Source organism: Phascolarctos cinereus, unplaced genomic scaffold (assembly GCF_003287225.1).
Source record: "Phascolarctos cinereus isolate Bilbo 61053 unplaced genomic scaffold, phaCin_HiC Scaffold_726;HRSCAF=1367, whole genome shotgun sequence".
NCBI classification, from domain to species: Eukaryota; Metazoa; Chordata; class Mammalia; order Diprotodontia; family Phascolarctidae; genus Phascolarctos; species Phascolarctos cinereus.
Window position 1 is genome coordinate 330,577,709 of NW_027556098.1, and position 27,160 is coordinate 330,604,868.

General features: G+C 33.8%; 1 protein-coding gene across 3 annotated transcripts in view; it reads left to right on the forward strand.

Moving 5' to 3' along the window:
* EED (embryonic ectoderm development) overlaps positions 1–27,160 on the forward strand; it is a 35,308-nt gene that overhangs the window by 5,119 nt on the left and 3,029 nt on the right. For 2 of the 3 annotated variants that reach the window (XM_020993790.2, XM_078156964.1), the window contains exons 2-8: positions 1,671–1,823; positions 3,369–3,461; positions 6,468–6,533; positions 16,419–16,544; positions 18,628–18,709; positions 20,913–21,004; positions 25,184–25,317. In XM_020993790.2, coding sequence (XP_020849449.1) covers positions 1,671–1,823; positions 3,369–3,461; positions 6,468–6,533; positions 16,419–16,544; positions 18,628–18,709; positions 20,913–21,004; positions 25,184–25,317 — 746 coding nt within the window. The remainder of the gene's footprint in view (positions 1–1,670; positions 1,824–3,368; positions 3,462–6,467; positions 6,534–16,418; positions 16,545–18,627; positions 18,710–20,912; positions 21,005–25,183; positions 25,318–27,160) is intronic. The other variant, XM_020993789.2, reaches the window with a different exon arrangement.

The window sequence follows — 27,160 nt, forward strand, 5'->3', positions numbered from 1 at the left end:
GGTATCTATAATTGAAACACTTTGTGTATTTAATGTCATGTAAGTTAAAGTGTTTAAAAAAGTGCCACATGGCATATAATTAAGTTGAAATTAATTTCATTTTGAATAGTTCATGATACCCATTCTGTTGGGGAAGCATTGTTGTATCACAAAAGCAGCTTTGGGAATCACTAATTTAGGAAATAACCCTGTGGGGAAATTTCTTTTGATGGTTTTAGTTTAGAAGTCATAGTTTGATCCCACTGAAAAAGTATGAAGCAAAATTAGCTTAAATTGTATCACAAAGAGCAAACTCTTAGGCCTTTTGAAGAACTTCATGATTTTAAGAATTTTGAGACACTGAACTATGTTATCAAGGATAGTTAGGAAGCTGCCTCTATACATTGGGGGAAAGGTAGGTGTCCCTCCAGGGAGACTTAATCATATTCTAGAATGTGGACTATTTTACTTCTCAGGGCCTATTCTAGCCCCATTCTCTAATGGAATACAGATTTCACTTGGTTTTGAATGCTTCCATAATGTCACCAGAATTTTTCAATTTTTCTAGTTAGTCTTTTTCTAAATCCCTCAAAATAAATATATACAACCTCCCATCACAAGGGATTTCTGCAAACCTTTAATCACCCTTAAAGTAGAACTTGAAGGAAGAGTTAAGAGATTGTAAGAGGTGCTTACCTTGTTGACCAAACTTTTGGGAGTTCTGTAATTCTCATGTCTTATATTAAATTCACCCATTGCTGGTCACTAGTTTGAGAAAACTACACCAGGAGTACCCATTGTAGGTTTCAGTCATAAATACAGAAGTTTTGTTTTCTTTTAGCAAGGAAAGTCTGAAAACTATATTTGTGATACCCCCAGGACAGTTATAGGCATGAATTTTTAACTGAAAAACATTCAAGTGATTAAATTCTTGCAGGATAACAACTTCTATTTTCTTATTGACTTTTTTGGGTGTATTGATACTATATTGGTAGATTAGTTCAACAAATATTACTAAGTGTCTCATGTGCAGTGCTTTGTGCTCGGCACATATTTACACATTTAGAACTACAGAATGTTAAGGCAAGGAGGGCCTTTAGAGATCACCTTTTAAGTCAGGTGTTTCTGAAGTATAGGCCTGTGGACTAACTGTAGCAGCATTTTACCAAAAACTTTTACTGTTAACTGTTTTAGGACTTAAAGACTCTGAATCTTTAAAATTTGACTCCTGTTTTTCTTCCTTTGTTTGTCTTCTGCTCCTGGTGTCATCTTTTTTGATTCCTGGTCCTTAACCTCCTAATCCTGAGTGATGGCTGTAGAACAGTGTTAGTTTTTAGCTGTTTTGCTTGCTTGATACATAGTTTGGATTGGGAAATCCTAATCTAGACCATTTTCTTTGTTTTTACGTGTCCTGAAAGAGACAGAAAAGTTAGAAAACTGGATTGGACCTAGATTGAGGCCGAGTCTCTCAACTCCCAATCCTGTCTTTGTACCTATCTTACACTGCCTTTCCCGCTATGTTTGGTGGGATACATTTTAAAACTTGATTGAGATATCTTTTATCCCTTTGCATACCTTGCTAATGAATTGTTTCTTTAAGAATTAAGAATGATCATTCTCTATAACAAAATCATTTGCTTCTAAATACAGTTTTGTAATTTTTAGTTATAGTTCCTAATTTGCCTTTGCAGGATGATGCTGTCAGTATAGAAAGTGGCCCTAACACTGAACGACCTGATACTCCAACAAATACTCCAAATGCTCCTGGAAGGAAGAGTTGGGGGAAGGGAAAATGGAAGTCAAAGAAGTGCAAATATTCTTTCAAATGTGTAAATAGTCTCAAGGTGTGTAGAAGTACAACCCTGTGAGCTTGAATTATAAACTTGAAAATTCTTTTGCAATGGTTAATGTTTTATATCAAAAGTGTCCTACAAATCCCATCAAAGAAACATTACTTTGAAAATAAAATGTATATTTTGTAACTCAGGCTGCTTATTATTGAATTTTATTTCCCACTGGCCAAGTTTCCTTCTCTTAATAAGATGTTTTATTTTTTAAAAACCCTACTTCCTGGCACCAGCTAATTGAAAAGACTGACCATGGTCCATTTGCTTTGAGTCAGCATAAATTGAACCAGATGGCTTAGTTTGTATAGAGTTTTTTTCCCCTGTCTATTTATGATATGTGTATGTGTGTTTTCAAAGGATAAGGTAGAATTTAAATGTTAATTATTTTCAAGTTTCTTTTTGTAGGAATAGATGGTATTTTTATGATATTCAGGATTACCAAATTTTTGTCATCAACTTGGCATTAGAATCTTCTTTTAACTTTTTAAAGTTAACTTTAAATTCAATGTAGTCTCTTCCTCATCTCTTCTCCTTCAGTAGTTTAAATGATATAAAAGTATAAAACTAAAGCCTACATTAGCTTTAATTTCTAAATATCTAATTAATATACTTAGGGCAAGAGTATAGATATTTATTGTAACTGATTTTTGTTTGAAACTACTTTTCTTTGGAAGTATAATTTCAAAATGTAATAACTAGGTTATTTTGTGCAATGATCATTATAGTTTGCTCTATATGTTGATGTAAGCATAGCAGTTCTGAAAATTATTCTTTGCTATTTCAGTTCTTTAAATTACTCTTTAAATAAAAAACTAAAATGGTTGCTTTCCAAGTGACAAGAAATGAAATTTCAGGTATTCTTTATGAAATAGCACTGAAGTTTACTGTTTACTCTGAAGATGAACTGGAGAAAAATAACTTTTATAGTGACAGTAAGCCCCTAATTCCCTCAAAAACTTTTATGAATGAAGTTGATAACCCTCTTTTTCCTTTTAAGTTCACATAAATCTTCTAAATTGCTTTTGTGAAAGTAATGATTTTTTTCAAGCAATCCTTTTTGAGTTTTATGTGTTGTTTCTTAAGTCCTGAACTCAAGGTTGTGAATTTTTGCTGCCATATGTTCAATAGAAATCTATATATTGTTTTAGAGGAACTTGTTATATTTTATTCTACAAGGGAAACGACCATTTCACAATTGCCTGTTCCAATTTGGAAAATGCAATATGATAAAATGTTGGTGAAAATAGTTTGTACAGTTGAAAATACTACATTTAGATAGTTTTTCAACTTAGGTCCAAGTATATAAATAAGATATATTCAGGTATTTTGGATAAATGTATAATTGTTAGCTAATATATTATTTGAGTTTTTGAATACTTTGATTTTATTAAAAATTTGTAAGCTTGGCATACAGTTAAAATACTTGCTATTTTTCATTAAGTTGATTAATGTGTGATACTAAAGTAATATGTAATATGCTTTTTAAAGTTTTACGTTTCTAAACCATATTGATCTTTCTAATGGTATTTGTTTCTCTTACAGGAAGACCACAACCAACCATTATTTGGAGTACAGTTTAATTGGCACAGTAAGGAAGGAGATCCCTTAGTTTTTGCAACTGTAGGGAGTAACAGAGTGAGTAAAATATTAAAGATGTTTTCTTTTCAACTTAGGTATTAAATAAACATTTTTTAAATGCCTGTCTTGTACTAAGCATTGAGGATGGTCCTTGTACGGAAGTTTATTCTATTGTACTGGAGTTTTGTATGATGATTTCAAAATAATGAATTTCATATGAATAGTCAATAGAGTTGAACACTTTAACTCCAAACAAACTGAGAAGTTTTCAAATTAAAATCACCTGCTCAAAAATAATCTGGTTTTTTATGCAAACTGTAAAGCTTTAAAAGCTTTTGAGTGAATGGATTTTTTGATATCCTTCATTATTTAAGTAAATTCAGAATTTATGGGTTTACTTTTGAAAGAAGGTAGTAGATGTAACTTTATCATCAGTAAATTTAAGATTGTTATTTAAAAACCAGCTGATGATAAAGACTCAATAATTTTAATGATGTTAAATAAGTTAAAATTGTAAGATATAAAAAATGTTCTGGTGATTTATTTGCAGTAAATATTTGGGGTTTTTTTTCCCCTTGAGCAAGTCAAAATAGTCCATAAACAGGAATTGTTTGAAAAAGAACGATGTTGTTACACTTATTATTGATCTTAAGCTAAGTCAAAGTTTGGCCCCCTAAGCATTGCTTATTTGTGGGATGGTTGTTAATGTGAATGGATAGAGTAGGGCAGAAGCCCATCCACTGTCTTCCAGGAAATCTTTGACTTTAATCACCATCTTCATCCAATCATCTCACTTTGGTGAAGCATTATTTCCTTTGCATTTCCCTGTGGAGTAGATTGCCTGTGAAAATGTAGATCCTTAAGCCTAAAACCCTTATCTGCTGACAGTTTAAGTAATCAATTAACACCTGGGAAAATTGATTGGATTGGGAACTGTGATAGTGCTTTGGGCTTTTTTGGAGATTCTGGACTGAGGATTGTATCAGGAGGTAGAAAGGAATTAACCAAGGATTTGGAAGGACAGCAAAGACAAACGTCACCAGCTTCACTATTTTATCTACAGCCTTAGCACTTTTACCACTAAAAAATCATCTGTGGCTCAAGTGCCATAGATTGTTGCAACTTGAAGCTAAACTGCTTCAAATTGTGGGCTCTTGAGCTCCCAGAATTTAAGAATTGTCACCAATTTTTCAAGTGGAAACTTGAAATTCACCACTTCTGTTCCTTTGATCTCACTTTTAACACCACCTGAAGTGCTTAGAGATAGAACTGTCGCTTCAATAGGAAATTAGGAGGTCATTTCCTTTTTTTTTTCAGTGAAAACTTCAAAGTAGATAAGAATAAAAGCTCTTATGCACAGTTCCTGCTTTATTCCTTATAGTTTTCTATAAAGGGAAATTTGTTATAAGGTAGATGCTTCTTGGTTACATATAAAGTATCTTGCAATACTAAAAAGTACTTTAGCACTTGTAGTACTAAACAGAGCTTTCAGGTCTTTTAAAGGAAATCCTCTGGGCATGAATACTGAGGCTTTGTGATACTTATTCTACTCTCTTCTTGCTTGATATAATTTCATATTATATATATTCTCCAAAAATTCACCACCAAAGTTGGTAACATGGTGAAATGCCATTTAAAAATTCTACTTTGCAAATATGACATATACTTCTTCAATTTCAGTTTTTGCCTTTGGTTTTCTAACTTTGAAAAGAATACAGAGAAAATAGTTTCAAGCAAAAGAATGAGCCTACTTACTCAGTAGCTTTTGTGGGAAATAGTCATTAATTACCTTAAGGATACTTAAAACATTTTGTGAAATCTAGGATGAATAAAAAAATTACATACCACTCAATCATACAATTTTTTTTAAAGTTGGACCTTTTTTTTAAAAAAAATTGATATAGGGGATTCCCTATGAGAAAACTCCCTTTATACACAGCCTAGCAACTACATTGCAATTTATAATCTTAAAAAGTTGCCTGCTTTACTGAGATAAGTGGCTTGGCTAGCATTATAATGTAGCCAGTATGTGTCAAAGTTGAGACTTTAATCCAGTCTTTCTAGGCCAGCTGTCTTTTTTACTTCATCATGCTGCCTCATGTACTAATACCAAAATTTAACTTCTAATCATGTCTTTTGCCAGGCATCTTTTTAAAGAAATTCCCCTTTCTGAAGCTCAAGCTGCAGAGGAATTTAATTCATCAATAATTTATCAAATGAGCTCTGCTGTGTGTTAGGAAGATATAAAGAAAAAGGTCCTGATCCACTGTCATGGAGCTTGTTGTCGATGAAAGGCATTGGTTTAAAATGATCAAAGTTTCTGTTGCTATATGTTCTAAAATAAAGTGGATAGAAGTGTATCTTGAAATAACCAAACAGTTATCTCAAAAAGGAGTATTTTTATATACTTAATGTAGATGTGGTTAACTCATTGAGTTTTAATAAATAGTGATAAATTATATATGATCTTTATCAAGTTATGATATATTTTAAAACTTGAATAATATGGTGCTTTCAGGTTTGCAAAGTGTTTTACATAATTATCTCTTCTGACCCTTTCAATAACCTTGTTAGTTGGGTACTGTTAATATCTCCATTTTGCAGTTGAGGGAAGTGAGTCAAAGGAAAGGTAAAGTGACTTTCCCAGGGTCACACAGTAAATGTCTGAGTTGGGATTTGAATCTAAATTCTTTACTCTGAGGTCACTGTTGTATCTACTAGTTCATACTGTTCTAGGGATAGCATACTTGAGATCCATAGTGTTCATTTGTTAGCAGAAAGATTACTGATTGTTTTGTATTTGGCACAGAGTCAAAGTTACTCAAGTTTTTAAGTTACATAAGGACTTTGTAAAAACTGTTTGAAGCGGAAAATCTTATAACACTGTTTATCGTATGTGTTTGAAGTGAGACTTTATCATGGTTGACTTAAGACTTCACGTAGGTTCTGTTTTGAAGCAACAATTTTATAGTGTTTCGATGTTTTCTTAAACTTCTTCAAAACCTGCAGAATAAACTTCTATGCTTATCAAGATTAAATACACTGTTCATTTTGTTTTATCAGGTTACACTATATGAATGTCACTCACAAGGAGAAATCCGGTTATTGCAGTCTTATGTGGATGCTGATGTATCCTTCCCTAAAGTACATCTCTCTCTTTTTTTTTTCTTGTGGATATGTGAATTGACTTGAGATAAGGACATCACTCCTGAAAAAAAATGCTTTTAAGTTAATTATTCCCCTAACATTTGCATTATCTTCATTAATTTCTATTTGTGGTATTCCTTCCATAACTTTGTTGTTCCCCATATTAGATTCATAACATAACTGACATTAGTGTTTTAAAGTTTGCAGAGCATTTTACAAACATATCATTTGCTCTTTCTAACAATACTGTGAGGCAGGTATTAAAATATTACTGCTGTCATCACCTGTATTTTACAGAAGAGGAAATAGCATCAGAGAGATTGTGACTTTGCCATGGTACAGCTAGTAAATGTCAGAGGCAGGAATTCTGCTTTAAAAGTTTTAATTTCTGATCTATATTTGTTCCTAATTATTTCTTCTGTGGATTTCTTTTTTCTTTTGATCCTTTCTGGAGTTTCTTACTCTTCTCTTTTCTCTTGGGAGTCCACAGGATTCTGGATTTCATCAGGCATTAGGTCATTTAACTTTCTTATGAATTTGTTGAGAGCTTTGTAATCTTTTTAAGGATTTAATCATCCTTCCTTCTGGTTTTTTGATCCTCTCAGGTGATTTATCTGCTTGTGTTCTGAACTTTTATTGAGGTTTTTTTCCTCCTAAAGTCTTTAGTGTTTTAGCCTTTTTATACATTCTCTGGTTAACTAGTTTCTGACTTATCGCAGTCTGCTGGTGGGCACACTCATCCTATTCCCCAGGCTTACCATATTGAGGAATGTAGAGTTCGCTAGTCTAGATCCCTATTTTGAATACTTTTTGGTATTAAGGTCCTTCTCCTGACACAGTCCCCATTCATTTGGACCTAGAACAGCCACATGCACACCTCTTCTCCTCCCCTAAGCCCTCCCTTGACTCTCCTTTATTTCTTGTGCCGAGGCTGAGTCATTAATCTTGTGCCTCTTTGCAGAGTGGGGTAGATTTTTCAAGCAGTCTATGAATTCTTGGTAGTGTCTAAGCTAGGCCAGGCCTCAGTCAGAAGACTGCCCTGTTTTCAGCCCTTCTTCTCCACCTCATGTGATTGTTCAGTCTCTGGTCTTGGGAAGGAGTGTTTTGACAGTATCTGCAGGAGGTGGGAGTGGAAGTCCCGAGATGGACCTAAGCACAAGTGCTGGAGTCCACTTAGTGTCCCTGCCAGAAAAATATATTGGCTAGTGGCTAAAGTGCTTAAAGTTAGCATTTTAAGGATTAAACTTCCCTAAGGTACATTGAAAAAGATTTTACCTTATTGGGCTTCTTATTGTAGGTTGAGTTGTAATTGCTCTGCATCTGAATCATAAATTTTTTTTTCTTTCTAAGAGTTAGAGAGTTAAAGGAGCTTGTGAAAAGTGACTAATTTGTTATCTTACTGGTTATATGTCATGATACTCAAAATATTTGTATATATTTATGTTCCGTATATTTTGTATTTACTTATATATTGCTTTTCCCAATAGCCATCAACTCCTTATAGGTAGGACCTGTTCTGTTTCTGTCTTTGTCTCCTCAGTACTTTAGCAGGGTGCCTGAGGCATAATAAAAGCTTAATAAATGCTTGCTTGATTGAAATGGTCAATAATGATACCGTGAAGATCGGATCCAGGAGGCTTTGAAAAGATTTTTGTTGTTCCCAACCTTATTAAATAACCAAGAACATTAATAATTCATGATGAAGTATTTGACTATCATCCTAGACTCTTTAGTGGGGTATACACAGCTATCTATAACTTAGCTCTGGTTACTTGGTCTAACTTTATATCTCTTTAACCACCAACATAAGCCCTCAGGTAGTCTCTGGATTACTGAACATAACTTTACTTATTCCTTTCTCTGTTCTGGCGGCAGCATGATCCAGTGGAAAAAATGTTGAATTTGGAGTCACAGGGCCTCAATTTAAATCCATCCTCTGACACTTATTGCTAATTTCCAAGGGTCATATTACAGATATGACCCTTGGGAAAGTCACTTAACCTCTCTGGGCCTCACTTTCCTCATCTGTAAGATCAAGGATTTGGACTGAGTGACCTCTTCTAAAATCCTTTCCAGTATTAGGTCTATGATCCTATGAGCTGTTGCTCAAATTATTCCCTTTCCCTAGAATAATCTCCTTATTCCTTTCTGACTCCTAAATCTTGTCCACATCAAGTTGCTCTCACGTAAGTAAATACAAATATTTGGATTTAGTCATATTCAGCTCTTCTGTCCTCTTTGTTTACATAGTCTAGCCTCTTAAAGGAACAGGCTGCCTCTTGAAATAGTGACTGAAAGTATCCATAGGATGAAGACCTCTAGGTATGTGTTCATGTAAAAGATTGCTGCATAGGAATGTGGATCATAGCCTTAGAATTGCGTAGTGATAGGTAAATGACTAAGTCTCCAGAAGAATTTAATTGAATCCAGAAGAATCAGTTGAATTATCAATTGAAAATCACATTCAGTTCTACAGATATTAAATACCTACTGTGTGCTAGTCACTGGGCTCACAGAGGTGAAAAATACTATGCTTTTTGTTTTCAAGTTTATATTTATCTTAAAGGTAGTGTGTGATACTAAAAGTGAGAGGATGAGCAGGGGAGTAACATGGTCAGACTGACTTAGGAACATTATTTTTGCTATTTGTGTGCTTGAGGGAATGGAAAGAAGAAAAACTGGAGGCAGGAAAGGGAAAGAGATAATAAAGAAATAATAGTATTAAATTTTTCTTTGGCCTTGTTACTTAATTTTAATTTGGTCTGTTGTTTAGTTCCTTGAAATGTGGGGACTCAACCAGTGAATTCATTAATATAGTTAACATTGGTGTGGAAAAATGCCATAGGTAAAGTTCTGTATTAAGATACATAATGTATGATTTATTGAATAGTGATTGCCTTGATGTTTTAACAATTCTTAAAGCTGTAGAACATTAGCACATGTATCTGTGCTTAATCTCTCTAAAGCAGAGATTCTTGGTGTAGTCCAGGTACCTCTTATGGTCCTTACGAGTCTTTCAGTGGATCCCCAAGGTGAAAATTATTTTCATAATAATACTAAAGTGTTTTACTTTCTAATATGAAAACCAATAGGTATACTGTACATAAACCTCTCTTTGGGGATTTCTCAATAATTTTTAAGAGTGTAAAGCAGTCTTGAGACCGAAAAGCTTGAGAACCACCACTCTACAAACAAATTTACCATTTTCCCACTCAAATGAAGTAAAATTTATGGAAATAGACTGCAGCAAAAGTTTTTGAGACTGAATGAGTAGGTAGAAAAGTGATAGATGGTATGGCAAAAAGGAATTAACAAGAGGTTAGCTCCAAAAATCAGTTTCCCTACCATACTATTCTACCTTAGTGTGAGAGAAGGTATAAAAATCTCTCTCCCTCTCCCTCTCTCCTCTCTCTCTCTGTCTCTCTCTCTCTCTCTCTGTCTCTTCTTTTCTTTCTCTCTTATACATATATATACATATGTTATGCACACACATATATATTGTATGTATCATGTGATATGTACAGTATTCACACACATTTTTCATTTTAAATGATGTCATTCAAGTAGATCTCTGCTGCTCTAGCAAGGACTTCATAATCTGTGTTCTGTTACATCATGCCTCGGTTCTCTCCTATGGGGAAAATAAAATAAAAAAAAGAAAAAGAAAGAAAAGTGATAGATTAGTTTCATTGTAAGCCAATGCAGAGTAACTTCTTAGGGAAATGTGATATGCAACTCTAATAATGGAGTATGAAACATCAGTTTCAATCCAGGGAAGGAATATAGGAATAATTTTTATGCTGTCTTGGAGCTTTTGGCATATCATACTATCGCAAAGAGAAGGCCTTCAAAATGTTGCGTCATCATTGAGAATTCATTAGGAATAAAGCAGAAACATCCCACTCTGTGCAAAATCTTGGTTTGTGCACACATCAAATAATGGGCATGTTTTTGTTTTGTGTGCCTCTATGCTTTAGTTGAACTAGAGGGACATTACAGAAGGAAAATTTTATAAATGATTAAGGGAGGGCAACTACTATATTAAAACAGTCTGAAAATACCAGGAATTTTGACCTTAGAAAGAAGAAAGTTGAGAAATTTGGGTATATGATTGAAATCTAAATCATTGTGAGTAATGTAGACAAAAGTAAATAGGAATTTATTAAATAGTGTGTTGGATTTTAAGGTATTTCTCTTGAAACTTGAAAGAATTAAGTTTAGAATAAAGTAATAACTTCCACTGAAAGGTAAGAAACTTTAAAAAGTCATTACCCCCAAGGAACTCTATAAGTTTATAAGCTGAAAATAGTACTGTATTTAAAAAAAATTATACATATAAAGGACCAAAAGCTCTTAATAGATTATTAAGGGAAAAGAATATATATCAAGGAATGCATCTTTAGCCCTTCCTTAGGAAAGTCCATTTTTAATATCAGAAACAGAATACTGGGCTGGATTGCTCCTGGATTTTGCACAGCCTGTTAAGGTTTTTAATGTTTTCACTGATGGTATCTGTATGCACTGAATGCATAAAGACATTAATACATTAATAATTTTAGCTTTCTTCACAATGTGAATCACTATATAATTCGATCAGTTATAGTAACCAGTATTCCTTGTTCATTTTAAGGTGATTTTTCTTTTTTTTTTCTAATTACATGTGAAGGTTTTTAACATTCATTTTAAAAAAAATTTTGACTTCCACATTCTCTCCTTCATTGAGAGACAAGCAATTTTAACTATGTTATACATGTTCAGTCATGCAAAACGTATTTCCTTATTAGTTATGTTGTGAAAGAAAACATAGATTCACCCCCCCCAAGAAAAAAAGGCCCAAGAAAAATAAAGGTTTTTAAAAAAAATATATTCTTTGGGGGCAGCTAGGTGGCGCAGTGGATAGAGCACTGGCCCTGGATTCAGGAGGACCTGAGTACAAATGCGGCCTCAGACACATAACACTTACTAGCTGTGTGACCCTGGGCAAATCACTTAACCCCATTGCCTAGCCAAAAAAAAAAACCAAACTTAAAAAAATATTCTTTGATTTGCATTCAGACTCCATCAATTCTTTCTCTTTAAGTGGACAGCAATTTTCATTGTGAGTTTTAAGCTGACTTTTCAATGTGGTTTGCTTGATTTTTGTAAGTCTGCCCTTTGTGTAGATAATATTGTAGCCCTTGAAAATGTGAAATTATTTGTTTTGAAGTTACAATATTCATAGAATTCTCCCATTCTTTTTTTTTATTATTTAAAAACTGGTTGATTACTGCTTTGTTTTGACATTTTCTTAAGTACCCAAATATTCATTATTCAAATGGACCTTTGCTTTCATCCATGTGGAGATTAATAATTCAGATTGAAGCCCATCCATCCTTGTCCATCCTATACGTATCTCTAGTCCGTGTCCCTTGATAAGTTTGCCGTAGGAGCACCATGCAGTGTGACAGAGATTTTTCTTGCTTACTTCTGACATCTTGAGGATACCAGTGGAATGTACAGATTGTCCACTGGTTCTCTCTTGTTCTCATCATTTGACCAGCATGTTCAACTTTATCAGTCAGTTCCTTGGTAATATCCTTTACTCTCATTTTTTGAAGTTTCTTATTTGTTATATGTTTTTGCAGCCTGCAGACATCAACCATATACCTTTTCTTTGCCTTCTGTTTGATATTTATCCTTAATATTTTGGAAACGGTAGTGTTCCATGATTTAAAGCAATACATCAATACTGGTATGATATTACTGTTGAAACAATAGGACTTTGTGTTTGGGAGAAGCTTAGAGCCCTTAAGAGGGAACATTGCAATTTCCTCAAGACAATCTGTCTTGCTTATCTACTTTTTAATTCTGGGTCCAACTCATAGTCCATTTTGTACTGTGTTTATTCAGGAGATGCATACTGATGGATGAGCTTTATAGGTGATCCATGCAATTGCATGTCATAATCTGGATTGTAGATTTTTCTAAGTTCTTTGGGTTTTCCTGCATCAGTGGTTAAGTTAAACTCCTTTAAGTCATAGATTTCTTTGAGAATACTCTACAGTGTTCTACAGCTTGATCACTCAACCAACAAGCATTTATTAAGCATTTACTATGTGGTAGGCACTATGCTAAATGCTAGAAATATTTTTTAAAAAGTAAGAACATTCCCTGCCTTCAAGGAGCTTACATTCTAATGAGGGAGACAACATAGACACAAATCAGTACATACAGGATAAATACAAAATAAATGGAAGAGAAGGTAGCCTTAGAGGGGAGCACAACTAGTTTGCTGTCATCACAAACATCTGGAGCATCTGGAGAGCCTTACCATCATTCACAGAGACTCCTTTACCTTCCATTCAGTGCTAGATTTCCACCGTGGCAGTGGTCAAAACCATCAGTGACCATATGTTGGTCTTTTTTTATGTCTTGCCTGACTTTAATAATCAAAAGTTCTTCAAATGAGGTTGTCAGTGAAAAAGGTTACTATTTGATGGCACATAGTAAATGATTGTTAAATGCTTGTTGATAGAGTGTAGATTATCACTGTTAATGGAATTTTGAAGGACATATCCTTCTATTTAGCTGCAACTTTTTAAAAAATCTTGTTCCCTTAATTGTGGTAATGTTAAAAAAAATATATACGATTCTGTTATTCCAGAAGCATATCCATTTGTTTGTTGGACAAGGTTCTGACATTTAGAGTGCCACCAGCAAAGTGATTGTTTATGGATGGTCTCAGAACTATGATTCTTAGCACCTTCTCTCTCTTCTTGCACTGCCACCATTGCTGCAGAAATGGAATGAAACGTCACGGAACTAAGAATCATTTTGTGTTTTCCTTTGTTTCATAGGCTGCCACAGCTAAAAAATTAACTCTCAAGTAGCCTGCCTACTTGAGATGAGCTTCTCTGTACTTAGCTAGAATGCTCCTCAGAAACAAGCTCAGTCTGCTTGGCACCTTATTCAAAGCATTTGCAGCATAATAAAACTGGCCAGGCTAAGGAATCATAGTAGGACTTTGTGAAGGATTTTTTCAACTTGAATATCAACATTAAAAACAGTTTATTTTGAAAAGGTAACTTTCTTATTACACCTAAATGCTGGGTTATTTTTAAAAATAATGATAATATAATAGTCGCAGTATCCTGTTACCTTGGAATTTTTTAGAATGAGGGTAATGTTCTTTTATTTTTCTGTTTTTTTTAATATAAAATACACATAATTATTGAGTAAAATTCTATTCTATCAACCCACATGAAGGATATTTGCATCAGTTTAGCAATGGTTTAACCACCCTTTGGTTATAGTATCAAAATAGTATCTCTCAGGCTTTCAGAAGATCCATTGATTTGTAACAAAATAAAGGGTAGTTGCACAGCTGTTGGAAACACTTCTGTTGTACCTATTAACTTTTTCTAAGTTGTTCATCATTACTCTCAAAAGCATCCTAGAAACCAAGTTCTTAAACAGTTGTCAGCTTATTCTTTCAGGGTGGCAGGAAGATGAGCAGCAACAGCATAAAGTGGTAGAGCAGGAAGAGCCACAGGTTGAACCATTCAGAGTGTTTAGGGAGCTCCCCTTGTGGGTGCTGGGGCTCCTCACTCCTGGGGCAGGGACCTCTGCCTAGAGTCACCCATCACCTCCATTGCAGCTGCCCATTGCTCTGGTTCTTATGCACCTTGTATGTTCTTAGTGTATGGGAATCTATACATTAAGAATCCAGTAGGGCAGCTAGGTGGTGCAGTAGATACAGCACCAGCCCTGGAGTCAGGAGGACCTGAGTTCAGATCTGGCCTCAGACACTTGACATTACTAGCTGTGTGACCCTGGGCAAGTCACTTAACTCTATCTCCTCCCTCCCCTCAAAAAAAAATACATTTTCCTCAGAGTGAAACTATATATATTGAACTAGGTAGCTGCTTGGGTTCATTCTATGATTCTTTGTATCATATTGTGAAAAGTTTGCGTCATTTCTCAGATTTAAGTGTTAAGTATTGTTAACATCTATACTTAAATTGTAATTCTGATCTTGGCGGTTTTTATCAAATGAGCCCTTTCCCTAATAAGTGAGATCGTGCAACTGTTTTTATTTGCTACTGTGTGTTGTGTATCTGATCATTTCTGCTGATTGGCCTCTCTGTTTTTTAACCAATATCAAGTAGTCTGGATGATTACTGTTTTGTAGTACAATTTGAGATCTGGTACTGCTTAGAAATGTGTTATTATCTTCATACTTAATAAAATCCTTTTTCTAAAATCAGTATAAAATCACAGGTTTTAGGTTTGAAGGGACTTCAGGGGCTATCTAATCCAACCCTTTCATTAAGGTAATCTGGTTGTCCAGTCTATGCTTAAAGACCTTGAAGGAAGAGGAACATGCCGGCTTTTGAGCTGGTCTATCCTACTTTTGGACAGCTCTTGTTGACAAAGTTTTCCCTTATATCAAACCTAACTTTTTCTCTTTGCAAATTCTATGTTTTATTTCTGGGGCCACATTGAACAAGTCTTCCCTTCAGTTACTTTAAAGATAGTTATTACATACTCCCTGAGCCTTCTCTTCTCCAGGATAAACATGTCCAGGTCCTTCAACTGATATGCTAAGTGTTGACTTTAGTATATAAAGATGACTCTGGAGGCAGCTAGGTGGCGCAGTGGATAGAGCACCGGCCTTGAAGTCAGGAGGACCTGAGTTCAGATCTGGCCTCAGACCACTTGACATGTACTAGCTGTGTGACCTTGGGCAAGTCACTTAACCTCAATTGCCTCACCAAAAAACCAAACAAAGATGAATCTGTTGATCCCTAGGATCATGGATGGGAACATACAAGCATAGCTGTAGAGTTGATAGGGACCTTAGAAGTCCTCTGGTTGCAACCAGATTTAGCTAATTGAGTGTTCATCCATAGGCCGTACCAAGGATCAATCTTGGTAGCATATTTCTAGTTTGAAAAGTTTGTGATATTAAGAAGTCTTACTTTAAGTAAAGAGAAAAAATCTTTGGCTTTATGGGGGGGCAATTTCATAAATACCTAACATTTTAAAAAATTCAAGTTGTGTTCTGGCTTTGAAGTTTATCTAGGTGAGTATTCTACACTCAGACTGCATATTTAAGTTTATAGCTTAGATTTATATCTAGAAGAAACTAAGAGTTCATCTAGTCTTCCATTTTACAGGTAAAGAAACAGACCAAGAGAGATCAAAATAACTTTTTCAAGATACTAGGAAATAAAATGCCAGGAAATAAATGAGACCATATAAGCAGCCCAGTGAGGTTGGAAATCTCTTTACTACAGTTATTGAAACCTCTTTTCTGACTTTAGCATTTTATAATTAAATGATTCTCAGCCATGTTTGTAATTCAGATTCTTATACTGAAGAATAAGAATTTTGGGGTGATCAGATTCTTAGTTTGAAGCAGGAACACAAAGAAAGGGACATTTATGTCTGCATTGTTAATGATTAAAACATAGGAGGAGAGTTAGATTTTCACTCAGAATATGTATTTTAGTGTATGTAAACCACTTCCCAAACCTTAAAGCACTATGAATGTTAGCTGTTACTAATCATTATTACAAAGTTGTCCACAAATAGTTAGACAACATCAGCATCTTTTGTAAAGTGGAATAGGAAGTTATTCAGAAAATAACACATTGTGCTTTTTTGTTGATTGATTTAGAATTTGTTGATCCATTGTTACTTTTAGACCCTACTCTGACTGAGGATAGGAAGTGAGGGTTTATACAATTTGTCAGAGGCACTGATAAAACTGTGGCAGTTTCAGTATATTTGAAGCAAATCATAAAATGTTAAATACAGTGCATCTTTTAAAGATAATGAAATAACTGTTTAGAAGTTGTGTTCCTTAACAGTACTTTTTCTTAGGCTGATGAAAACTTTTATACTTGTGCTTGGACTTACGATAGCAATACAAGCCATCCTCTCTTAGCTGTGGCTGGATCTAGAGGCATAATTAGGATAATTAATCCTATCACAATGCAGTGCATAAAGGTGAGTTGAATTTAAAACCATAGATTTACTTTCCTTGAGTGTATGTATATAATTGGAGCTTTGTCACTTAGTTTGTAGCTAGTGAAATTTTGAATTTTGGCATTAGGTAAAATGATTCACATTAGGTAAAAATTCACTGGACTAAAGTAATTTAAAACTGCATTTAGAAAACATACTTAAAGTGGATTTTTATATTCTCTTTTTTAAAATTTTATTAATTTATTTTGATTTATCAATAATCACTTATAAGCTTTTGAGTTTAAAATTTTTCCCCTCCTTCCTCCCCACCACCCTCCCCAAGAAGGAGCACAATCTGATATAGGCTACACATTTACATTCCTATTAAACATATTTTCACATTAGTGGTGTTGTAGGTAAAAGTTAAAACCAATAGGAGGAACCATCAGAAAAAGGAAACAAAACTCAACAGAAAAGAAAAAAAATAGCAATTCACCTTTCATAGTGCTGTCTTTGGATGTGGATAGCATTTTCCACCACAAGGCCTCTGGAGATGTCTTAGATCCTTCTATTGCTGGAAGGGTTAAGTTTATCAATATTATTCATCACACAGTGTGGCTGTTATTATGTACAACGTCTCTTGGTTCTGCTCATTTCACTCAGCATCAGACCGTACAAGTCTTTCCAGGTTTTTCTGAAGTCAGCCTGTTCATCATTTCTTATAGCACAATAGTATTATTCCATTACATTCGTATACCACAACTTGCTCAGCCATTCCCCAATTGATGGGCATCCTCTCAATTTCCAATTCTTTGCCACCACAAAAAGAGCTGCTATGAATATTTTTGTACATGTGGGTCCTTTTCCCATTTGTATGATCTCTTTGGGGTATAGCCCTAGAAGTGCGATTGCTGGGTCAAAGGGCACATTTTTATAGCCCTTTGGGCATAGTTCCAAATTGTTCTCCAAAATGGTTGAATCATTTCACAACTCCAACAACAATGCATTAGTGTTCCAATTTTCCCACATCTTCTCCAACATTTGTCATTTTCCTGTTTTATGATGTTGGCCAATCTGATAAGTGTGATATGGTACCTCAAAGTTGTTTTAATTTGCATTTCTCTAATCAATAATGATTTAGAGCATTTTTTCATATGACTACAGATGGCTTTAATTTCTTCTGAGAACTGTCTGTTCATATCCTTTGACCATTTATCAATTGGGGAATGGCTTGTAGTCTTATAAATTTGTCTTAATTCTCTATATATTTTAGAAATGAGGCCCTTATCAGAGAGACTGGTTGTAAAAATTCTTTCCCAATTTTCTATCTTCCTTCTAATTTTAGTTGCATTGGTTTTGTTTGTGCAAAAACTTTTCAATTTAAAGTAATCAAAATTATCCATTTTGCTTTTCGTAATGTTCTCTATCTCTTGTTTGGTCATGAATTCTTCTGTTCTCCATAGATCTGATAGGTAAACTATTCCTTGCTCTCCCAAGTTTGTTTATAGTATCAGCCTTTATATCTAAATCATGAACCCATTTTGACTTTATTTTGGTATATGGTGTGACATTTTGGTGTATGCCTAGTTTTTGCCATACTCTTTTCCAGTGTTCCCAGCAGTTTTTTTCAAGGAGTGGGTTCTTATCCCAGAAGCTGGGGTCTTTGGGTTTATCAAATAACAGATTACTGTTGTCATTGACTACTGTGACTTGCATATTTAACCTATTCCACTGATCCACGGATTTCTATATTCTTAAAAGTATGTTTTGTGTTGTACATGTTTATCCAGTTATGGAAAAATACATGGGATTCCTATTTTTTTAGTCTTATATTTTTGTTATGTCTAGAAAAAGTGTACTAAAGAAAAGGAAGGAGGAAAGTAGGGTTTTTTTTGTTTATTTGTTTTTTGTGATTTCTTCCTGTCTGCCCTCCCAGATTTTTTTTATTCTGTTTGTGTTCTTCTCAGTTTTAAATGCTTGGACATAGATTTAGAAAGGATCATAGAATGCACAGAATGACGTATTAATGCACAAGTCACTTAAGATGAAAGTGATTTCCATTTCTGTTAGATGAGAAAAATATTTGTCTTAGAGACATGAACTTTATCTTTAAATTTTATTTTAGCACTATGTTGGCCATGGAAATGCTATTAATGAACTGAAATTTCATCCAAGAGATCCAAATCTTCTCCTCTCAGTAAGCAAAGGTAAGATAAGCAACTCTTTTTTTAGACCTCCTTATTTGTGAATGAATTATGTTCCTTTTCATTAGACGTTGAACAAGAATTGTACTAGACAGTTATACCAGAAAATCTTAGAAATTTTATAGCAGTAAGGAATAAAAACATAAGCCTAGGTGAAGTGTCAGATTAAAAGTAAATTCTGAAAATAAGACATTTACTTGTGGCATTTTACTGAAGTAAATGAAGCTAATGGTGCTAGGGGATTCATTATAATATAGTTGATAAGAAAGGACTAATATTGTGAAATTCTAAAAGGCATCACATTTTTCTGCAATTGAATTGTTATTTGGAAGTTTTAATAATTTGAAGTATGTTGTCAGTAGCATGTTATATGCGTAGACGTATTTTAAAAGCATGTTTTACAAGCCAGCATACCAAAGGTACTTTTAACTCTTTAAATTCATATATGGAGTAAATCTGTATACTATGATATCATTAATATAACCTGACTAATTCACATTTATGAAAATATGTATTTACCAAACCACTAAAATAGTGCAATCTTGTTTTGCAAAACAGTTGATTTGCAAAGGTTTTTCCATAAAGTGTCATTATACAGTGCATAGTTCTAGCACTCTGTGTGCTTTTAAGGTGTATGCCTTCCCTCCCATTGATCCATATCTCTTCTCCTAAATCTGAACCCACTCAAACTTACCTTGAGTTCATGGAAGTTGGTAATGAATAATTTTTGCTTTCCCAAGGCAACTGAGTCACTCGTGCTCATAGGGTCTGTGCTTATGTGTATTTTTATCTCACTTTTCTCTCCTTTTCTGTGGCCATGGTCTAGTGTATGTAGTGTTTTCATAGACCCATTCTCCAGTTGTGCTACAGATTAAAAAAGAATTTGTGAAGCAATGTCCTAATGAATTTTAAATGATTCAACTTACAAATAACTTTTTTCAGGAATGTTTTTATGTAAAGTACATATATGTATGAAGCATGCTTGCATGTTTCATGTCTTAGGCCTCTATGACCCTCCAGCTCCTAACTGTGCCACATGTCAACACCTTTGAGAAATAAGAGGAGTAGAAATACTTTTTTTCATCACCTCCGCTCTTGGCAGTTGTGAGTGGAACAGGCAAGAGTGCCAGGGCTCAAATGCACTTCTGTATGTCAAACAAGTTTTAATTAACTTGTTTTAATTAGCACAACTTTTCAGCCCAGCTTTTTATTCATTTGTATATCTAAAAAGGAAGAAAATATTTATCAAAGTAAACTTTCAAAGTGAGTTGAAATTGGCTAGAATATTTTAAAAGCTTGCCATTAATGTTATTTTGACATCCTGGTACATAAGATACGTAAGAGGTTTGACTATTGATACACATTGTTGAACGTTGTTGTTATTGAAGATATACTTGACATTCCGGGATTGGCTTTTTTTAAAAATTCTGATTTAGCGCTTTATTGTACGTTGCATTCATGTTAAAAGAAAATGAAACATTTGAAGAATTTGAAATAAAGTTTTGTGATTTTAGAATATGAAGAGCAGTATACTACAAAGCTGTGTAAGATTGGACCCATGTCCATCATAATTTCAGTTTATTATAGATTTCTTGTAAACTTGATTATTCCCATCTGTTTCTTAGTATAAGCATAACAGTATGAAGAAAAATGTCTAATGACAAGCAGTGTAATATATTTTTTAGTATTTCCTAATAAAATGTCTAAACATGAGTTCTCCTAACATAGCAAAGACACTTCTTTATTTTATTTTTGAAAAAAAATTCTTATAAGCTATAAGCATTAAAAATATCATAACTCAGAAATATGATTGTATCTTTGTTCTTCATCTTATACCTCAAAACAATTGAGCTGATTTAAAATAAACTTTCTTTAAAAATAAATTTTGGGCTCAATAAGTAAGCATTATAAATTGGTCTCATAATGGAATTTATTCAGATTCATCAGGATTTAAGATGACATTGATGAAAAGAAATTGAAAAGGAGTATTATTCGTTCTATAAATTGTGAAGAAGTTTTTTGAGCCTACAGTCTTCATTCCCATTCTTCAAGTAGTCTTTAGCTGTACAAAGAAAGCCTACTGCAAATATAAATCATTTTGATAATTACTGTTAAGATTTTCTTGCCTGTCATTAGGTAGGATAGGTATGAAAGGACAGAACTATAAATGATAAAGGTTAATCTTAATTATTTGCATTTATACTAGATCATGCTTTGAGACTGTGGAACATCCAGACAGACACACTGGTTGCAATATTTGGAGGTGTAGAAGGGCACAGAGATGAAGTTTTAAGTGCTGTAAGTAGAAAGCTACAGGGCGGTGATTTATTTATTTGTGACTTTGAGATTTATTTGTAAATAATTACTACTGATAGTTTTTCTTACAAGAAAGCATATGGTTTCTATGGTATAGCCTTTCAGCCTGTCATTTTACTTTATCCATAATATATACTTTAATCCTGTTGTTTGAATGAAGCAAATAGTTGTAGTATTTCTTCTTCATTTGCATTAAAATAAATCTTGAAAGAATAGTGAGAGAAAGCAAAAAAATAGTTTTACCTAATGAATCTTATTCATTTTTATCTTCTGTGAGGTTATAGAATGGGCCTAATGGGTGGAGAATGGCCTTTGAGTTCACAAGAACTGAGTTCATTTACTGCTTCTGCCACATACTGGCTGTGTAACCGTGGGCAAATCCCTTAACTTCTCAGTGCCCCCAGGCAGCTCCTTAATACTATCAGGTGCCAATGTGGATTGATGAAGAAGTTTCTTCAGAGAGAATTATTCCCTGAACCAATGAAGTCACAAGTCTGGTACTTCAAAAAATTGGATTTTAAATACATTTAGAAGACATCATATTTGCCATTATAGGTTGTGTTGCAGGGATAACTGTTTCCAGCTCTTCTATGTGAATCATATGTCTCTGTGAGACTAGGAATACAGTAGCTTTCAATCTCTTCAGAGAACATATGTATGGTGCTATTCTCTGTTTGCTATAAAATATTCTAAGCAGTTTTCAATTAAAAAAAACTTGTTTCATATATTGTTATTTTTAACTTAGTTTTGGTCACTTTGTGGCATAATTCTTGTAGTAATTAAAAAGTTATCCCATCTAATGCTTATGTGAGAAACAACTGGATTTTGGAGAGTGCAGGACACATCGGGTACAAAATAAATAGCCCTAATTCGGGTTTATAACTCAGGGACACTCAGCCACAAATGCTGTAGAATGCAGATGCATGTAGTCATATAAGATTTTTTTGGAGGTGGCAACAGAACTGTGGAGTAGTCTCAACATGGAAGAACCCAAGCTATCACCCTGTATCATGAATCATAACTTTAGAGCTACAGAAAAATGCCTTGATGTTGGTTTTCCTAAGTAACATATTTAGAAACAAAGCAGCCAGGCTTATGAATTAAAGTTTTAGTTTCTTAGATTACAGTAGCCTGTTGCTCATCTCATAGGATTGATTCCTTAGTGTGGGTTATGAAATGATTCTTCTCAAAAGGAATGCTCTGCTTTGTTTTTCTGAGCATTAAAGTAAGAATTCTTCCACTCTGTAAATTCAAAGAAGTAGCACTCTTTGAAGAAATAGTTATTTGATAGGAAGAGAAACTTCATTTTTCAAGATGCTTTAAACAGGCTTTCTGAAGTATCAGGATTATTAAAAATTAGTTTTGGCATTGGCTATTCTGTTGTGATATGCTGAAATTGTAGACTGCAGCCTGGGGGTAATGATGACAGCTTCAGGCAGCTAGCCTAGCTTCATTGGCATTTTGGGTAGGTAATAAGATATCTTTAGAATTTTTCTTTTGTACTTTTAACTTAGATGTTTTGACATGCTTCTTTCACCTCTGCAACTAGTATATCAAGTCAATGAATTTTGTGTATTTCTGTTATAAAAAAAAGTAATTTACATCAGAAAACATGACCCTGTTGAATTTTGGGTTGTTTGAGAGGTATTATTTACAGCTTTTTAAGAATGTAGCACTCAAAAAAGTAAGTTGTTACGGTTTTTCTTTTGTTGTTATGGTTTATCAGTTTAGTCTGTACACTGAAACTTAGTCACCTCACTTGATAGTTTGAAAATTAACAAGGTTATATGATTAAATGAATGGGATAGAAGGAAATTGATGCAAAATTCTCAAATCTTAAGCTCCTAAATTGGTTGCTTTTGAACTGAGTTAAGAGGCAGGATTAACCCAGAGATTATTTCTGAAATTAGTGGTTTGTCAGTATGTTTGCAGTAGTCTCATGCTATAAAATAGTTGTGAAATTGTATTTATTTTTTAACCAGTGACTTCCCTTTTTTTTAATATATCTTATTAATAGGAAATTCTTTTTTGTTAGGAAATTATTCTGAATTGAAGTTCTTATTAAACACATTATTTTGAAGACCTATTTTTAGAATATTTAAGGCTAGCATTTAGCATTGATTTCTGGTGGTTGTTTTGGCCCTTTGGTGCTGATACATGTTAATATATCTTTTGCAGGCAATGCTATTTCTGTATCAGTGTACAGTCATCAGTGGCATGCTAGGTTATGCTGATTTCAGATACCTTGTCTGAAAAAAAAGCGAACCTTTAACCATAAGCATGTGATAATTTCCCCCAGTTATTTCAGCAGTAAACTTAGTGGGGTAAAGGTATGAGCTCATAGCAGATTGCTAGAAATAAGTTACTTACAGACCCATTGCTCATGAATATAGTTTCTTATCCACCAGGATGAGAAAGAAAAGCAAAATAGTTGAGTCATATCAGTCATTTTGGTTATTTCATAACTTTAAAAGTATTTAATAGGGAAGAAAATGGAAGATTCCAGATTTAAAGGGTTTTTTAAATTTATCTTGGATTTTCTGTGTCTATTTGTACCTTCTGTCTTGCTGTTCATAGTTAAGCATTGATCTGTCTCTTTAAGTCTCATATAACACACAGAAATGAATGAAAATTCATTTTTCACTTCCTTCTGTAAAAGATGCTTGTCACATGAGAAAAGGTTTTGGTTTAACATTTAGTTCAAAATTAAGCAGAGAGACTTTGGTGAATATTGAAGTGCTGATCACAAAGAATTAGCCTGCTTTTAATCAAGAGCAATTCATGCAACACTAACATTATTTCCTTATTAAATTGTTCAGGGGTGAGCTATAGATAAAACTTACCTAGACTTTAGCAAAGCATGATAAAGTTCTTTATGTTGTTCTTCTATCATGATAAGATAGAAATATGTGAGCTAGATGATTATGCAAGTAAGTAGATTTGGAAATAGACAAGTGACTGGACTTGGCAAGTTTGTGGTTTGAGTAAAATCAGAAGAATGTCTCTTGTCCCAAAGATTAATGTCTGATTTTATTCTCTTTGACACTTTTATTAATGACTTGTTAGCAGAGATGGCATGCTTATCATATTTGCAGGTGACACAAAGCTAGAAGTGATAAGACATCAGATGCAATTGCTCTTGAAAACATACTCCTAGCTGCTAAAGGCAGCAGAGTGTTGCAGTGGATAAACTGCTAGGCCTGGTGTCAGGAGGGCCCAAGTTCACATTGGGGCTGACACTTGGCAGCAGTGTGATCCTATCACTTAACCTGTCTTCCTCAGTTTCCTCAACTATAAAATGGGGATAATAATTGTACCTATCTCCCAGGGTTGTTGTGAGGATCAAATGAGGTAATATTTTTAATGGGCTTAGCGTAGTGCCTAGTATCGTAGGTGCTTAATAAATGTTTACTTCCTGGATACCATTGTTGTATTTCCAAATTATTTGGACAGATTAAAAAACCCTGAATATAACAAATGAAGTTTAAAGTGATAAGTGTAAAAGTTTTCATTTGGTTGAAAACAAATTTTTTTTTAAAGTCCAAGATGTAGAAAGGCAGCAGTTTGTCTAAAAAAGATTAAATGGGTTTTGGAGGACTGCAAACTCACAAAGAGTCAGTAGTGTGATTTCATAGTCACTAAAGCTAATGGTATTATGGACTGCATTAAGAGACTACCAGGAATCAAGGAGGAATGCCTGCTGAACTTGAAGGAAATGCATAAGAGAGTCTATACAGGCGGACAGCCAGAAGATGAAGGGCTTCAAGTTCATGCCATATATGGATCAGTTGAAGTAATAAGTTGAATTTTTACTAATTAGCTTGGAGATAAGAAAATGTGGGGAATGGTGACATTACAACTATGTATAATTATTTGAAGTACTGTTAAGTAGAATAGGAATTGGACTTGATTTGCTTGGCCCCAGAGGACAGAATTTACAAAAAGATATGTTTAGGCTTCAAGCAAAGGCAGAATGATCACTTATGATACTTGGGCATATCTGTAATTTGTGACTAAATTGAAAAAAGGCCCCCCAGAATTAGCCACAGAAATACAATTTTTGTTGTCAATATTATTTTGAATATCATCAGGTAAATTTGGATAAATGGCATAACTTGATACCATGACTTATTTTCTTGATTTAAACTGTTTACTGTATAGGATTATGATCTTCTTGGTGAAAAAATAATGTCCTGTGGAATGGATCATTCTCTCAAACTCTGGAGGATCAATTCAAAAAGAATGATGAATGCAATTAAGGACTCTTATGATTATAACCCAAATAAAACTAACAGGTAACATTTGTGACCTTAAGAACAAACAAAACTCTTGTCATGTCGAACAAATAATTATAAGTATGGGTGATAGCACTTACTTTCACAAAATCATTTTTAACCCTTCAAAAAATCAAATTTGGAAAGTGATTTTTAAAAATAATTTATTAATGGATTAATTTGCTTGGTCTGGTTTATTTCATGTTTTTTGTCCATTTTCAATTTATTTTGTCAGAATTTATTTTCATTTTTAAAAAATTTTGTTTACTTTAATTAGATATCATACTCACCTCGCTGTCCTTAGATGTTTTTAATAAAGGACAAAAACCTTCATATTACCATATTTTATTTACTACAAAGAAATAGGAGACAGTAAATGGCAATTCAGAAACTTAAAGTATTTTCAGTTATACGGTCAATAAAATCTCAAGTTCTGTTCAACAATGGTCTGAGGGAAAATTATTATTTAAACTTTTAATTTTAGCATCTAAAGGTTTTGGACACCATGTTGGACATAGTTGTTCAAAATAAGTTTTTCCAGTGCTACTTTAAAAAATTTTATTTCCATTATGTCTGCATGCTTAGTGTAAACCATGTGCCATATAAAACATTATTTTTTGAAAAGTCCATGGTTTTTATATTTAGGTCTCAGTGTCTAACAGATATTACTGCCTTATGCCAAATAATCTCCCATTTCATTAAAGATTGGGTCAAATGCAAACCAGGAGAGATTCTACAAGAAGTTAGATGGGAAGGGGTTGACCATGACCTTTCCTTAATCCTCTTTGTCAAAACTTCTGAATAAGTTATTTTCAGAACCTTAAAAAGGCTATATGTGACTCTTCCATTGTAGCGAGTATACATCCTTTATATCTGCATTAAATTTTTACATAATGTCTTACTAAGAACTAGAAGTTCTAAAGAACATGAATTTAAATTCTCTTTGATTGTTGAGTCAGCTAGTATGGGTCTCTCAATTCCTAGTGGCCTAAAGAATTACTGTAACTTCACTTAAAATTCAGAACCAAAGAATGGGGGAATAACTGGCAACATCTGCCTACTTAATTAACCTGGAAATATTATTAACAAATTATATTTCTGGAAGTAAAGGAAAGATTACTTAAATCACTTAAAATTGTGTGCTCATTTTTTAGTTAGGGCCGTTTTTCACTGAACACTTAACAGTAAACCCCCAATTTACTTGCCAAAAAAGCATTTAACTTAATTTTGTCAAATAATATAAAACCAGATCCATTAATCAGATTTTGGTATATGACCACTTTTGTTAGCACTGTGAGGATGGACTTGGCCTTTAAACTTGACATGGTACCAGATCAAAGAGTCATAGAATCACAGAGCTAGATGTGACATTGGAAATAATCTCATTTTACAGAGGAAGAAACTAAAACTCTTAGAAGTTAAATGACATGTACAAGTCCACACAGCAGTTTGCAGCAAAAATAATAGTTTCTGTTGTTTAAACAACCAAAAAAACACCCGAAGGCCCAACTTTTTTGGTTTAAAAATATAAGGCAAACTGCGTTCCCTTCCATGGTAGAGTTAAAGTCTACCCCTGGTTTGCTTACATTAATCTCCTCTAAAGTGAGAATAACATAAAAATAACTTTAAGGAATTGGCACTTCATTTTGGTTTCCTAAAATGAAATAGTTATACCTTTGGATTTTTAATCTCTGGCTGAGATTCATTTATAACCATTATTGCTCTGAATAAATCTATTCAGTCTATTCAGAAAGCTGTGAAACTAAATTTTTAGCTATAACATTTATAATTCTACAGGTTGTCCCAAAAGGTTAGTGCATTTTAAAGCAATGAAGATTTAAATAGAAAAAAAGAAAATGTGCCA